Source organism: Aquarana catesbeiana, linkage group LG01, assembly GCF_042186555.1.
Source record: "Aquarana catesbeiana isolate 2022-GZ linkage group LG01, ASM4218655v1, whole genome shotgun sequence".
NCBI lineage: Eukaryota > Metazoa > Chordata > Amphibia > Anura > Ranidae > Aquarana > Aquarana catesbeiana.
The window spans coordinates 398,814,395-398,830,650 of NC_133324.1; the positions used below are offsets into that span (position 1 = coordinate 398,814,395).

The 16,256-nt window shown below is 41.5% G+C and overlaps 1 protein-coding gene across 2 annotated transcripts in view; it reads left to right on the forward strand.

The window, feature by feature from the left end:
- Positions 1 to 16,256, forward strand: part of DOCK8 (dedicator of cytokinesis 8) — a 229,135-nt gene that overhangs the window by 147,774 nt on the left and 65,105 nt on the right. For both annotated transcript variants that reach the window (XM_073634844.1, XM_073634849.1), the window contains 5 exons: positions 762 to 857; positions 6,256 to 6,405; positions 6,957 to 7,070; positions 12,517 to 12,672; positions 15,825 to 15,964. In XM_073634844.1, coding sequence (XP_073490945.1) covers positions 762 to 857; positions 6,256 to 6,405; positions 6,957 to 7,070; positions 12,517 to 12,672; positions 15,825 to 15,964 — 656 coding nt within the window. The remainder of the gene's footprint in view (positions 1 to 761; positions 858 to 6,255; positions 6,406 to 6,956; positions 7,071 to 12,516; positions 12,673 to 15,824; positions 15,965 to 16,256) is intronic.

The following is a 16,256-nucleotide window of genomic DNA, read 5'->3' on the forward strand; positions in this document are numbered from 1 at the left end:
AAAAGGTATTGAATTAGCTTGATGTCATCATAAAGTATGTCTTTTTGCAGATGACATCACTCTTCATGTCATCTCACAGCACCTAAACTCCTCTCTGTTCTAAACCGTTTTGCTTACGCAGCTCTTTAACCATGTGATCGGCTATGTCCAATCACAGCCTGTTACATGTAAATACAGGAAGTGCCGGTAATCGGCTCTCATCGCCTCACACTGACAGAGTGTGTGGCGAGGAGCGCCGATCAGCAGGATCTCCTCGCAGGGGAGAACAGGGCATGTAATCAGGGCACTGATCATCCTGTTTATAAATCAATATGTTTAGTTTTATTGTGATTTGAATATTGTACCACCATCCTTGTATGTACTTAATTTGTCAATCTATATATATAAAAAATAATAAACAAATTTGAAGAGAAAGATAATGAGAGAATTGTGATCTTTATTCTGAGCAAAAAAATCACGATTCTCATTTTGGCCAGAATCGTGCACTACACAATACTACACATATAAATCATATAAATCAGATTTTGCACTCTCTAGTTTTAGTAAATTTTAGTAGATGTTACGCCCTGAGAATCGTGAGGTTTATTCTAAGCAATTCATTTGTCATTTTGGGCAGAATCATGCACTACACAATACTACACATATAAATCATTGTTGCTGTGCTATTTTGAATAAGACCGTAATGGAAAGTTTACATTTTTCAGTATGTGTATATGAATGCATTTTTGATTGAATCATTTTTTTTTTATATTTTGTAAAAGCACTTTCATGAGGAACTGGCTCTGCAGATGGTAGTTAGCACGAACATGGTGAGGGAAAATGTCTTCAAGTACGCATGGTTCTTCTTTGAGCTCCTGGTAAGTTACATATTGTCACCTGTAAATATTCTGTTTCAATATATTTATTGAAAGGTTTTTTTTTCTAAAAAAAGGACACAAATAGCATCAAGGATAAGGCCCACAATGCAGGTGGAATGTATCAAAACACCAAGAATAAATATAAAAAGGGGATCCAAATAGCATACCACCAGTCATTTTCAACACAATAGATTGCCATATAATGTATAAGTTCAACATAAAATAAAATGTCTTATAAATGCATACAACAATCATACTAAGAAAAACCCTGCAGGTTGAAATATTGTCACAATTCATTTGTATCGGCATCGCTCATTGTGGCTATGTCTTAAATAATAGGATGGAGGAGAACAGTTGTGTATAGAACAGTTGTATATATATGTATGTGTGTGTATGTATATGTGTGTGTATATATATCCCCTTCCCGCTGACCGTACGCAGATATGCGTACTCGGCTTTCCGGGGTTATACCGGGATGATGCCCGCAGCTGCAGGCATCATCCCGGTACCGTTGTTTACAGCGGGCGATCGGCTACCCAAGTATAACAACCGATGCGGCTAAAAGCCGCTCGGCTGTTATACCGGAGGAGCGGGAGGGAACATCCCCCCCCTCCCGCCGCCTCCCGCCGCTGTTACCGGGCCTCCCGTGCGATCGGGAGGCCCGGTGTCCATTCGGCTGCCTTCGGCGGCTGGGGGCGGGCTGGAACGAAGCTGCGAGCGGCTTCGTTCCAGCCTTCTCGTTGTAAACGCGGAAGCGACGTCATGACGTCACTTCCCGTTTACTCGGCTGCCAATGGCGCCGAATTTAAAAAAGTACACAGTATTCAGAATCGCCGTTTTCGGCGATCTGAATACTTTGAAGTGTAAAGGAGGGATGGGGGGTCTTTTAGACTCCCCATCCCTCCATAAAGAGTACCTGTCACCACCTATTACTGTCACAAGGGATGTTTACATTGCTTGTGACAGCAATAAAAGTAAAAAAAAAAAAAAAAATTTTTAAACACAATTTATAAAGTACAAAAATAAATTAAAAAAAAAAAAAATTTTTAAAGTGCCCCTGTCCCCGCGAGCTCGCGCAGCGAAGAAAACGCATACGGAAGTCGCGCCCGCATATGTAAATGGTGTTCAAACCACACATGTGAGGTATCGCCGCGATCGTCAGAGCGAGAGCAATAATTCTAGCCCTAGACCTCCTCTGTAGCTCAAACCTGGTAACCGTAAAAAAATTTTAAAGCGTCGCCTATGGAAATACATAGGTACCGTAGTTCGTCGCCATTCCACGAGTGCGTGCAATTATAAAGGGTGACATGTTTGGTATCTATTTACTCGGCGTAACATCATCTTTCACATTATACAAAAAAATTGGGGTAACTTTACTGTTTGGAGTTTTTAAAATTCATGAAAGTGTCACTTTTCCAAAAATTTGCGTTTAAAACACCGCTGCACAAATACCGTGTGATAAAAAATATTGCAACAATCGCCATTTTATTCTCTAGATTCTCTGCTAAAAAATATATATATAATGTTTGGGGGTTCTAAGTCATTTTCTAGCAAAAAATACGGATTTTAACTTGTAAACACCAAATTTCAAAAATAGGCTTAGTCATGAAAGGGATATATATATATATATATATATATATATATATATATATATATATATATACTTCTCAGTCTCACCTCATCGCTTGACCTGAAGCAATGGATACAGGCTCCTACCCACTCCAACGGCAACACCCTTGACCTTGCCTTCTCCTATCTGTGCACTCCGTGCAACCTTTCCAACAATCCACTCCCACTCTCTGATCACCACCTTATTAGTTTTGCTCTCTCCTTGTCTTCCACCTCTTCTCCCTCCAACCGCCTAACGGTTACCCGTAGAAACCTTCGCCACCTCAACCCTTCTCTACTCTGCTACTGATCACCTCTGTCCTGCCCCAACCAAGCTACTTTCATCTACAACAGCTCACTGTCTTCCTCCCTAGACAAGCTTGCCCCCCTCACTACACGCAGAATTAGGCCCCGACTGCTACAACCCTGGCAAACAGATGACACCAGAAGTCTCTGAAAACGTGAGCGCCTGTGGCATAAGACTAAGATCCAGGAAGACTTCACACAATATAAATCTGCCCTCCTAAAATACTACTCCTGCCTTCACACTGCCAAACAGACCTACTTTATCACACTCATTAACACCTTCTCATCCAGTCCACGTCAACTCTTCTCTACCTTCAATACTCTACTCTGTCCTCCACTGCCTCCACCCACCAATTCACTCACTGCCCAGGAGATTGCCAATCACTTCAAAACTAAGATTGATACAATTCATGAGGAGATCACAAATGCGCAAAAAAAAACCTCCCCCATGCAACACCCCATGTCCACAGATACAATCATTACTTCCCTCATTCAACCCTGTTACTATTACTGAGGTTGCTAAACTTTTATCTAGCACCCATCTAACCACTTGCCCCCTGGATCCTGTTCCCTCGCAAATGCTACGCTCACCCTCTGACTCGATTCTACACTCTCTAACTCACATTTTCAACCTCTCCCTCTCCTGTGGCATCTTCCCAAACTCTCTAAAACATGCGCTAGTCTTCCCCATTCTAAAAAAGCCCTCACTGGACCCCACCAATCTCAACAACTTACGTCCAATCTCCTTACTCTCCTTCTCTTCCAAACTTCTTGAAAGACTGGTCTACAACCGACTAAGCGACCATCTGACCATGAATAAACTTCTAGATCCCCTCCAGTCTGGTTTTCGCCCTCAACACTCCACGGAAACTGCTCTCCTTAAACTCTCAAATGACCTACTAATGGCTAAAGCCAATGGACACTATTCTGTACTACTTCTCCTGGATCTCTCTGCTGCCTTTGACACAGTGGACCACCCCCTCCTCCTCAAAAAACTCCACTCCCTTGGTCTCCGTGACTGTACTCTTCGCTGGTTCTCATCCTACCTATCACACCGCTCCTTCAGTGTCACTTACAACTCTACGTCCTCCTCTCCTCTTCCTTTTTCCGTTGGGGTCCCCCAAGGTTCTGTTCTTGGACCTCTCCTTTTCTCAATCTACACCACCTCCTTGGGTCAGTTGATTGCCTCCCATGGCTTTCAATATCATCTCTACGCTGATGACACCCAAATCTATCTCTCCACCCCCCAGCTCTCTCCATCTGTCTCCTCACGCATTACCAACTTACTAGCAGACATATCAGCCTGGATGTCACATCACTTCCTCAAACTCAACCTATCCAAAACCGAGCTCATGATATTTCCTCCCTCAGGTGCCACTTCCCCTGCTTTCCCTGTCAATATCAACGGCTCAACCATCAACCCAACTATCAACTATCGAACTAACCTTTCGACCCCACATTCTATCACTATCCAAAGCTTGCCGCCTCAATCTCCGCAACATCTCCAAGATACGCCCCTTCCTAACCAATGTCACTACAAAGCTTCTAATCCACTCCCTGGTCATCTCCCGCCTCGACTACTGCAACTCCCTCCTCATTGGTTTACCTTTAAATAGGCTATCCCCACTTCAGTCCATCATGAACGCTGCTGCCAGGCTCATCCACCACACAAACCGCTCAGCGTCTGCTACACCCCTCTGCCAATCCCTCCATTGGCTGCCACTCAGTCACCGAATTAAATTCAAGATACTAACTATAACTTACAAAGCCATCCACAACCTGGCCCCCAGCTACATCTCTAACCTAGTCACAAAATACCAACCTAATCGTTCTCTTCGCTCCTCCCAAGACCTCCTGCTCTCAAACTCCCTTGTCACCTCATCCCATGCTCGCCTTCAGGACTTCTCCAGAGCCTCCCACATCCTCTGGAATGCTCTACCCCAATCCGTCCGATTTTCTCCTACTTTATCCACTTTCAGACGATCCCTGAAAACTCATCTCTTCAGAGAAGCCTATCTGGCCCCCACCTAACAACTGTACATTTATCTTCTCAATCAGCACATCACCCACAGTTATTACCTCTTGTATCTTTTGACCTTCCCTCTTAGATTGTAAGCTCTAAGGAGCAGGGCCCTCTGATTCCTACTGTATCAAAGTGTATTGTATTTGTACTGTCTACCCTCAAGTTGTAAAGCGCTACGTAAACTGTTGGCGCTATATAAATCCTGTATAATAATAATAATAATAATATATATTTGTGTATATACACACTATAAACAATATATAGACAATACACACTGGTAATGGATAACTTTACAGTATATAATTCATCAATACAAAGTTGGCTTGTTGCCATTATTACCATAATCTCAACAAACAATATAATGAACAATGCCAACCTCATATATGCATGCAGTAATATCCATTAACATTTAAGTTTTCCTTTTTTCATCGTTATTTAGGGTGAAAAAATAAAATTTTCCATCAACCGTAGTTTTATAAAATTAGTCAAATGCAGTTTAATGCCCCGTAAACACAGTCAGACATTGATCAGACATTCCGACAACAAAATCCTAGGATTTTTTCCGACGGATGTTGGCTCAAACTTGTCTTGCATACACACAGTCACACAAAGTTGTCGGAAAATCCGATCGCTCTGAAGGCGGTGACGTAAAACACGTACGTCGGGACTATAAACAGGGCAGTAACCAATAGCTTTCATCTCTTTATTTATTCTGAGCATGCGTGGCACTTTGTGCATCGGGTTTGTGTACATACGATCGGAATTTCCGACAACGGATTTTGTTGTCGGAAAATTTTATAGCCTACCCTTTAAACTTTGTGTGTCGGAAAATCCGATGGAAAATGTGTGATGGAGCCTACACACGGTCGGAATTTCCGACAACAAGGTCCTATCACACATTTTCGTGTGAACGGGGCATAAGAGGTTTCTCCATTTTTGAAAGTGTGGATCTGCTAACTGTTGATGAAATACCTGCACAGACTTTTCATGTTCTCTCTGTGCCTGTGGGTTTCCTCCGGGTACTTCTGTTTCCTCCCACACTGTAAAGACATGCTGGTAGGTTAATTGGCTGCTGCCTCAATTGGCCCTAGTATATGTATGTGAGTTAATTACCTTAGATTGTGATCTCCCTGAGGGCAGGGACTGATGTGAATGTACAATATATCTACGTAAAGTGTTACATAAAGTGACGGTGCTATAAAACTACTTGTAATAAAAATTAGGAATAAATAAATGTGAAATAGTATTAAATTATATTAATGCAATGCTGCTTCTGTGAGCACTGTTGGATTGGCATTTTGTAGTCTTACGTGAGTCAAATGTAATGCTCTTTAAAGAATGAACAGTTCTTTATCTGATAAATAGTAACTTTTTATTTTGTTTTATTAAATATTTCATGATAGACTTCTGTAATGGAGAACTCAAAGCTAAAAGTTAAATCCATCTTTTCTTTGGTTTTAGGTGAAGAGCATGGCTCAATACATTCACAATGTGGACAAGCAGGAAGTACCCAGAAGAAACCGTTTCTCAAATCGTTTCAAAGATGACATAAGCACTATAGTGAATGTAGTCACTTCCGAAATAGGAGCTCTTCTTAACAAACCACAGAAGGTAAGTGCCAAGTAAGTTACTTGTTTAAACCCCAGCCCAAATATAACCTCAGATTTACTAAAACTGGAGAACTCGAAATCTTGTGCAGTTGTACGTGATAGCCAATCAGCTTATAACTTCAGTTTGTTCAATTAGGCTTTGACAATAAAAACTGGAAGCTGATTGGTTTCTATGCAGAGCTGCACCAGATTTTGCACTCTCTAGTTTTAGTAAATTTTAGTAGTTTAATTATTTTGCTTTGCGAGGGCACACCAAGGTAGCAATATTTGTCTACCAAATCATAATTAACAATGTTAGCTAAAAAAAAAACGTAGATCTGCAGTATTATTATATAAAGTGAAACAAAGTGCTCCTGTGGCCGCACTATAGTGATCGTTATTTGGTGCAACAACTGTTATTTCAGCAGTGAGAGCCATTGAGGCTGGAAATTATTAGTCCCATGGTTGAAAATAGCAATCAAGATGGCCAATAATGCATGCATTATAGCTACAGTAAATCAAATATAATGTCCTTACCAGTGGCCTTATTTATTTTTGTGTTTTTTATTGCAGGAAGTCGAACAAGCAGAGAAAATGAACATAAGTCTGGCATTTTTCTTGTATGATTTACTTTCCTTGATGGATCGAGGTTTTGTTTTTAATCTCGTCAAACATTACTGCAATCAGGTACAGAAGTGTATAAAAATTGTTAGCAAAAAGTAGTAGATAATACACATTTAAGCACACACAAAGAGTGGAATGTGAAGTATGTGTAGCTGGCTCATTCTTCATGCTCATTAAAGTAATTTTGTGCAGTTGTCAGTGAAGTTTTCAGAAATGTGGTTCCCTTGTTCCAGAGTTATTTATTGGATCAGGAGAAGAGTCTCTTTTGTAGTCTGTTTTTGACTTACTGGCCTGTCACAAAGCCAATAATAAAGACTGGTTGTCGCAGTTTGCTTACGTGCTGATATTTTCAGTGACTGCAGGTAAACTCTGTCAAGCAGGTGGTTGCAACCCAAACATAGTTTTGCCTGACTTATTACAGCAGAGTTTTCATCACTTTGTTGATTTAAGCAAAGTTTGGATGTTTTTTTTTTTTTAATTATAACCCGCCCAATTAAGATCCATAGAATTCCAAAAGATTAATAGTTAAAAAATTACAGGGCTTGCTTGGCACAGTGACAAGTAACTTACATCTCATCAATTTCATGCACAAGATATGTTGTTTCTCTTTTATTAGTGTGTCATTTATTTTAAATGTGCAACGAAGGGCTTTTGTTCCATCATGACTGATTCATCAAATGTTGCATTCCAATAAAATCCATTTCCACCTGTTTGACAAATTAATTATAAGGAATTTGATGCTTAGGTAATAAGATGATCTTTGTAAATAATATTTATTAGCCACCACATTCCCTAGCATATACTGGCAGCTGAAGTGTTCTCTTTGACCAGTGAGAAATGTTTTGAGTGTCTTGATGTCACTAAGTATTGGGTTTTCAGTGGCCTCTCTCGACTCGGAGAAGGCCTTTGACTCCGTAGAGTGGGGCTGTCTCTGGGAGGTTCTCTGTAGATTCGGATTCGCTCCGTCCTTCATCTCCTGGGCTAGGTCAGTCTACAAGGCCCCAATGGCCAGAGTGCATACCGGAACAGTCTTGTCCTCCCCCTTCTCTCTGGGCAGGGGAACCCCCTATCTCCGGGGCTTTTTGCTCTAGCTATTGAGCCTATGGCGGTGCTCCTCCGGGCCTCAACACAGGTTAAGGGAATTATTAGAGGTTCACTCCAGGAAAAAGTGTCTTTATACGCTGACGACACCCTACTGTATCCGAGAGATGATGGGAATTCGCTGCAGACAGCCCTATCGATTATAGATATGTTTGGACAATTCTCAGGAATCCGGGTAAATTGAGGGAAGTTGGTGATATTTCCTCTACATTCTGGGGCAGGATGCCTGCAGGCGGATGGGCAGCTTCAGAGGGTTCTCCAGTTTCGGTATCTAGGAGTGGAGATACATCGTGATTTGAGGCAGTTTATTCAGTTAAACCTCAATCCGGTGGTCCAACAGATCTCCCAGAGGTGTAATATGTGGAGATCATTGCCCCTGACAGCGATAGGAAGAGTTAATTTAATCAAAATGTCGGTTCTCCCCAAGCTCACCTATCTTTTCCGCCAAACTCCTGTACCTATACCAAATAGCTTTTTTAAGAAGCTGGATGGTATTCTAATTTCCTTCTTCTGGAATGGGAGGGCCCCCAGAATAGCCAAAACAACATTGCAGTTGCCTATCTCGCTGGGAGGATTGGCATTACCTTGCCTATTAAGGTATTACTGGGCAGCAGTCCTTGTGACGGTTAAACGGTGGCTGTCGGAGGAACCGGCTAACCCCGCTTCTTCATTAGAGGCGGCGCTGCTGGGTTCATATGCGGAACTTAGAAACCTGATCCATAGAGGCCCTTGGTCTAATTCTCAGATGACCCTTCCTATGCGTGTGACCCTAAAAGTGCGGGAGACGGTGGCCAGGCAGATGGTTGGGTCTGAGATATGGTCCCCTGTGACCCCATTGTGGGGAAACCCTCGCTTACCACATTTTCATTCCATCCCTGATCCCTTTGTGTGGGCCAGGCATGGAGTCACAACGTTGAATGACATAGTCTCTCAGGGACGGTTGATCACATTTGATGCCTTAAAGCGCAACCGTGACCTGCCGAACCATATGTTCTTCAGGTTTCTCCAACTACGCCATGCCTATCGATCCCCGTTCCCCTCCTCGATTACTCTTTAGCGAGCTTAGATCCCCTGATGGGGCGAGAACGCTATCTACCCTGTACAATATGTTTGCTAAGCTAGATACATCTAAGGTCTCCCAGCTCTTTGCACTCTGGCAAAGGGATATTCCAGAACTAACGGATGATGACTGGGAGGAAGGTGTCCAACAATATCTGCCCCTTGTAATTTCGGCCAGAGACAGATTCATTCAGCTGAAGTTCCTCCATAGAGCCTACTACTCTCCGGCACGCCTGGCGAGAATTTACACTGACCGTACAGCTAAATGCCCTAGATGTAATTCTGACGGTGCTGACTTCTTTCATATAACTTGGTCTTGCCCTGAAGTGATGGAATTCTGGAAGGAAGTCCTAACTGACATTAATACTATTGGGAAGTTGTCAGTTCAATACAGCCCGATTCCTCTCCTCCTGGGTATATGTGACTTTCTGGAACTCCCATGGGGAAAGAAGCTGTTCCTTTTTTATACTACGTTTTATGCTAGGAAAGCAATACTGCTGCAGTGGAACCAGACCCTGCCACCTACTAAAGAGCTATGGCAATCCCTGGTAAATGCAGCTCTCCCGTTGTACAAATTAACGTATATGGGCAGGAACTGCCCCAAAAAGTTTGGGAAAATCTGGGCAGAATGGGTGAAGGCAAGGCACTTAACTATTGAATAGCTGCAACCGGATCGACGTTCAGAGGTGGGTTCTCAAACCTCCTCTTCTGGGGTCCCATGCCAGCACGCTCTACTCCTCCTTATCTGTGTATAGCAAGATATGCAAAGCTCAATCCTGAGCCAGGCTGTGTGCATGCATAGACACACATGCCGTGGCCTCCCACTCCCTCCTCACTGGATTTGATTGACAGCCAAAGAAGCCATTGGCTCCCACTGCTATCAATCTTCCCTGTGAATGCAGAAAAAGAGGGAGAAGCTCTGCTGTAGATTGGCACAGCGAGGATTTATACAAGATTCCGGTAAGTATTGAAGGGGGGGAGGGGGGGGGCAGATTATGAAAGGTTTTTGACCTTAATGCACGTAATGCATTAAGGTAAAAAAAAACCTCCTGACTTTAGAACCACTTTAAATATTACATTTGTCAGAAAGGTAGAGTCACACTTACAGGGGGAGAAAAAAGTATTTGATCCCCTGCTGATTTTGCAGGTTTGCCCACTGACAAAGAAATGATCAGTCTATATTTTTAATGGTAGATTTATTTCAACAGTGAGAGACAGAACAAAAAAAACAAATCTAGAAAAATGCATTTCAAAAAAGTTATACATTGATTTGCATTTTAATGAGTGAAATAAGTGTTTGACCCCTTTGCAAAATCCTTGTTGGCAATCACAGATGTCAGACGTTTCTTGTAGTTATCAGGCTATGTAGGCTATCAGGTTTGCACACATCTCAGGAGAGATTTTGTCACACTCCTCTTTGCAGATCCTCTCTAAGTCATTAAGGTTTCTAGGCTGACGTTTGGTAACTCGAACCTTCAGCTCCCTCCACATATTTTCTATGGGATTAAGGTCTGGAGACTAGCTAGGCCACTCCAGGACCTTAATATGCTTCTTCTTGAGCCACTCCTTTGTTGCCTTGGCTGTATGTTTTTGGTCATTGTCATGCTGGAATACCCATCCAAGACCTATTTTCAATGCCCTGGCTGAGAGAAGGAGGTTCTCACCCAAGATTTGTTGGTACATGGCCCCGTCCATCGTCCCTTTGATGCAGTGAAGTTGTCCTGTCCGCTTAGCAGAAAAACAGCCCCAAAGCATAAGGTTTCAACCTCCATGTTTGACGGTGGGGATGGTGTTCTTGGGGTCATAGGCAGCATCCCTCCTCCTCCAAACATGGCGAGTTGAGTTGATGCCAAAGAGCTTCATTTTGTTCTCATCTGACCACAAAACTTGTCACGCAGTTCTACTCTGAATCATTCAGATGTTCATTAGCAAACTTTAGATGAGCCTGTACATGTGCTTTCTTGAGCAGAGGGACCTTGCAGGTGCTGCAGGATTTAAGTCCTTTACGCCGTAGCGTGTTACCAATTGTTTTCTTGGTGACTATGGTCCCATCTGCCTTGAGATCATTGACAAGATTATCCCATGTAGTTCTGGGCTGATTCCTCACCGTTCTCATGATAATTGAAGCTCCATGAGGTGAGATCTTGCACAGAGCCCCCCAGACCGAGGGAGATTGACAGTTATTTTGTGTTTCTTCCATTTGCGAATAATTGCACCAACTGTTTGTCACCCTCTCACCAAGCTGCTTGGCGATGGTCTTGTAGCCCATTCCAGCCTTGTGTAGGTCTACAATCTTGTCCCTGATATCCTTGGACAGCTCTTTGGTCTTGGCCATGGTGTAGAGATTGGATTTTGATTGATTGATTGATTGCTTCTGTGGATAGGTGTCTTTCATACAGGTAACAAGCTGAGATTAGGAGCACTCCCTTTAAGGGACCTTACCTCATTACCTGTATAGAAGACACCTGGGAGCCATAATTCTAGCTGATTGATAGGGGGATTAAATACTTCTTTCACTCATTAAAATGCAAATCAATTTATAACTTTTTTGAAATGCAGTTTTCTGGATATTTTTGATGTTATTCTGTCTCTCACTGTTAAAATAAACCTACCATTAAAATTATAGACTGATAATTTCTTTGCCAATGGGCAAATGTACAAAATAAGCAGGGGATCAAATACTTTTTTCTCTCACTGTAGTTATTTCTGTTTTTTTTATATTATGAGAAAATGTAAGTAGCATTTTTACATTTATTGATAAACAAATAAGCTAAAATGATATTTACATCTAACTTAGTAACATAACATAATATCAAAGTTATTTCCAAAAAAATATGCCTTTTTACAGTTTATAGGGACCCATTTTTTTTTCACCATCCTAAACGTGTGGAATCTGGAGAGTGGTAGGATAGCCATGTGGGGAAACTGAGATAAAAATGTTAACAAGTTCTATGTAGAGATGTAAACTGGTTATTACAAAACAGCAAATATTTTGTGTAGGTTGGGGATTTTTAAAGCTTGGAATTAAACTCCAGCCAAACACTTCCTGTCCAATATGGCAAAAGGGCAAATATTCAAACTTTTGCTCCAGTCTATCCAAAACTAAAAAAGATTCCACTTTCAGTTTACTTGTAATATCCTTATATATTTAGAAACTGATAGATAATGATTATATGTGAGTAATATTTTTAAGGTTAACATGATTGTTTGCAAAAGTTGGCAAGATATATTAATTTCCTTTCTAACATTTATAAATGTAAAAAAAAATTACATTGTTATGACATGTTCTGTTTGTACATTTCTGACAAGCATCTTTCTAATAATAATTCATGTATTTCCATTTTTCCAGTTGACAGCCAAGCTAAATTCTTTCCCAACCCTAAGTTCTATGCGACTTGAATTCCTACGGATTCTCTGCAGCCATGAGCATTATCTCAACCTGAACCTTTTCTTTGTCACATCATCATCTACACCAGCTTCTCCATGTCCTTCTATTTCTTCTGAGGTACATAAGCTTACAAGAAAACACAAAAACCTGTTTATAACTAGCTGAACTTTGATGGGGGGGATTCACAGAGATCTAACCATGAACCTTTTCTAGGTCAAAAACAGGTCTGAAGTTTTTAACATTTTGGATAATGGCTAACACTGCACTAAAACTGCTGATCTTGTCACTTCTAAGAAGGCTTTCACACTGCTCTGTTGCACAAATGCGGTAAAAACGCATATGCATTTTTGCTGTGATCTTGCAATGTTTTTGGTGCATTTTGCACCTGTGAAAAAAAGACACGTGACTGAAAAAAACGCAACCGCAGATGCAGTTTTGATGCGTTTATGATGCAATTTCTGTTTTTTACAGCCCCAAAAATGCAGCATGCAGGACTTTTAAAAATGCAACTTACCCACAAATGACTGGTGTGAGGAGTTCCACAGCATTTAATGGTCATGCATTTTTCTTCTGCTTTTGGTAAGACAAAAACAGAAGAAAAACTGATCAGTGTTAAAGGGCCCTAAGTGTGGTTAAAAAATATACACTTTAAAGTATAAGTTTACCTTTAAAAAAAAAACATATTTTTGCAGGTAAAAAAATATGCATTTATTTTCTTTTTCTTACAAGCCTGTAAAGCATTTCACATGTGATCAGCACATATGATTGGGGAGGGTGAAAATGTGGGGGTAGTTGCCGTAGCTATCCCGTACACATAGATACCCAAAAGGAATTAAATGGACTTTCTCGGTTCTGGTATAACCACAAATTGATTAAAAAATACAAAATTGTATTCTGTAACAATGTACAAACAATATCTTAAAAACACAAAGATGTATACAGAGACAATTTATAAAATATAGTTCAGTGTACACCACACAAGAACTAACTCATAGCAGGTTTTCCCGGTACAGTTTCTGTTCAGGTGGGGTGTAAATGTTCATCTGGTTTCAGCAGATCACGGGCGCAATGCCAGGATCCTGCAGACTGTCAGTCAGCTGTCTGCCCGTACCTCCCTAACGGGCAGACAGTAAGTGCAGGAAGAATTAATGAACTACGAAAGAGCTCACCAGCACCCGCACAGTTTTCTGAGTACTTCAAGCCACCTGCCACCATGGTCTATATTATTCGTAGTTGATTCATTCACAGGAATCTGTGAATGAATGACATAGTGGTGTGGGTGGAGCCCCGCACAGCTGTACTGTTTTCAAAACATGACAGCAGGTACTGGGAGAAGATCCTCCCTGGTGTCACAGAAGGGGGAGCTCTGGCGGTAGGAGGCAGGTGTATAGGAGCATGTTACATGTTACATGTTACACCCTAAATATGGGTGTAACATGCCTCTGTAGGTGAACTTATCCTTTAACCACTTGACGTCTACGCTATAGCCGAATGACGGCCACAGCGTGGACCTGAATTTCCGGGAGGCCATCATATGACAGCCTCCCCTGTGTGCACTCCCTGCGCGTGCTGTGATCACCGATCCGAGTAAGGAGCCGGTCCTGGCCCCTTACCATGTGATCAGCTGTCAGCCAATGTAAACAAAAGCTCGGTAATCGTTTTTTTTTCAGTGTGAGGAGAAAAAAAACCCGATCACCGACTCATCTGCAAGGGACATCGTTCCCGAAGAGGAAGAGGCAATTATGCCTCATCTGTGCACACTAGTACCCCCTGTTAGTGCAACCTGCCATTGCCACCTGCCAGTGCCCACCAGTGCCACCTATCAATGCCCATGAGTGCCACCTATCAATGCCCACCAGTGGTGCCAATCAGTGCCACCTAGCAGTGCTGCCTATCAGTGTAACTGATCAGTGCCCAATATTGCCACCCATCAGTGCCCATCACTGCTACCTATCAGTGCCCATCACTGCCACCTGTCGGTGCCCATCAAAGTCGCCTCATCAGTGTACATCAATGAAGGGGAAAAAATTACCTTTTTTAAAATTTTATAACAAAATATAAAAAAATTGTTTTGTTTTTTTTATTCGGTCTTTTTACATTTTTTTAACAAAAAATAAATACCGCAGAGGTGATCAAATACCACCAAAAGAAAGCTCTATTTGGGGAAAAAATGATAAAAATTTCATTTGGGTACAGTGTTGTATGACCGCGCCATTGTCTTTCAAAGTGCGACAGCGCTGAAAGCTGAAAATTGGTCTGGACAGGAGGGGGGTTTAAGTGCCCAGTAAGCAAGTGGTTAAAGAAAACTCACTGTCTCCTGAGCTGAACCGGGGTAGGTTAATATGTACTACACGATCTCAGACAGAAACTTGGCTCTGAAGGAGGAGGAGGAACTGGATGTCTGCATCATCACAAGAGGGAATAAATGCAGTAAGAGGGGCAGAGTTTAACATTCAACTCCGAACAATATGTAGACAGCCATTGTTGACCTTTCCTAAAGAAAATACTAGTTGCCTGGTTGACTTAATGTACCAGCAGTTTTAATATTTTCCATGTCTCTGATGTAGAACAAGTATGTAGATTAGGAGCTCTAATTCCCTTCTTATTTTGATAACTGCATATTTATTCAGTGTTTCAGAAAAAGAAAACTAAAGCAAGGGCCAGCCAGACAACTAGCATTTTTTAGAAAGAGGTCAGCAACCTTCTCTATGCTTCTCTCAGTACAGGTCTGGCCATCAAAACATAAAAGAACATTTTACATGGCTTCACCCTCTACTCATAATTGAGAAACAATCCCTTGTTTTTTATATGTGTGATTTAGATTTGTGATTGACATTATGCCACGTATAGATCAGCATAACTGGTCTGCAAACATTTTCTGGGTCTCACAGGTTTCCTGTAAGATGTCAGTGCTGTATATTTTACAGATGACTTTTCTTGTCATCTAGGATGTTCTCCTTCCCTGTGTCCAAAATTTCAGGTTAAGACCTATTACACTAAACTGCAGGTCACCTTTCAGAGTCTAGAGTGCATTTGTAAGCTTTGTAAGTGCAAGCAAAATTATCAGACGCACACTGATCCTCTACTCAACCTCTACTGTGTCTGGAAAATTGGCTGTATTCTTGCAATGCAGTAATAAAGTCATGCACTTAATGTAATAATAAAGTCTTGTACATAAAACTATTACTTGTGGCATGTGTTATGAACCTAAAGTGATCTAAATGCAATAAAAAGGGCATGTAATAATGCAAGGAAAATGTCTTCTATAGAACTCCAGTTCCTGCTCTAGTTTCCAGGACCAAAGGATTGCAAGTATGTTTGAGCTTTCATCAGAGTACAAGCAGAAGCATTTTTTAACTGGACTCCTCTTCACAGAACTAGAAGCTGTGCTGGACCAGGAGGCAGAAGGGTATTTATGTCTACTCTAAGTATACCATGTCTCATGTGCTAAGCCTTTATTTATGGAAAGGCCACAAAAGACCTAATGCAGAGAGAAAAAAAAACATTTGATTGTGGCCTGGTGTACCCAGTAATGTGCCTCCATTTCTTTATTAATCCATACAACCAATTTATTTGTCCTGGGACTTTAAATGAGGCACAACACATCAACCAATGAATAGCTAGTTTCCAACATTGTTGTTTAATAAATGAATAAATATTGCAGAGGATAAAATGGTAACAAGCTGATTTGTACTCCATTC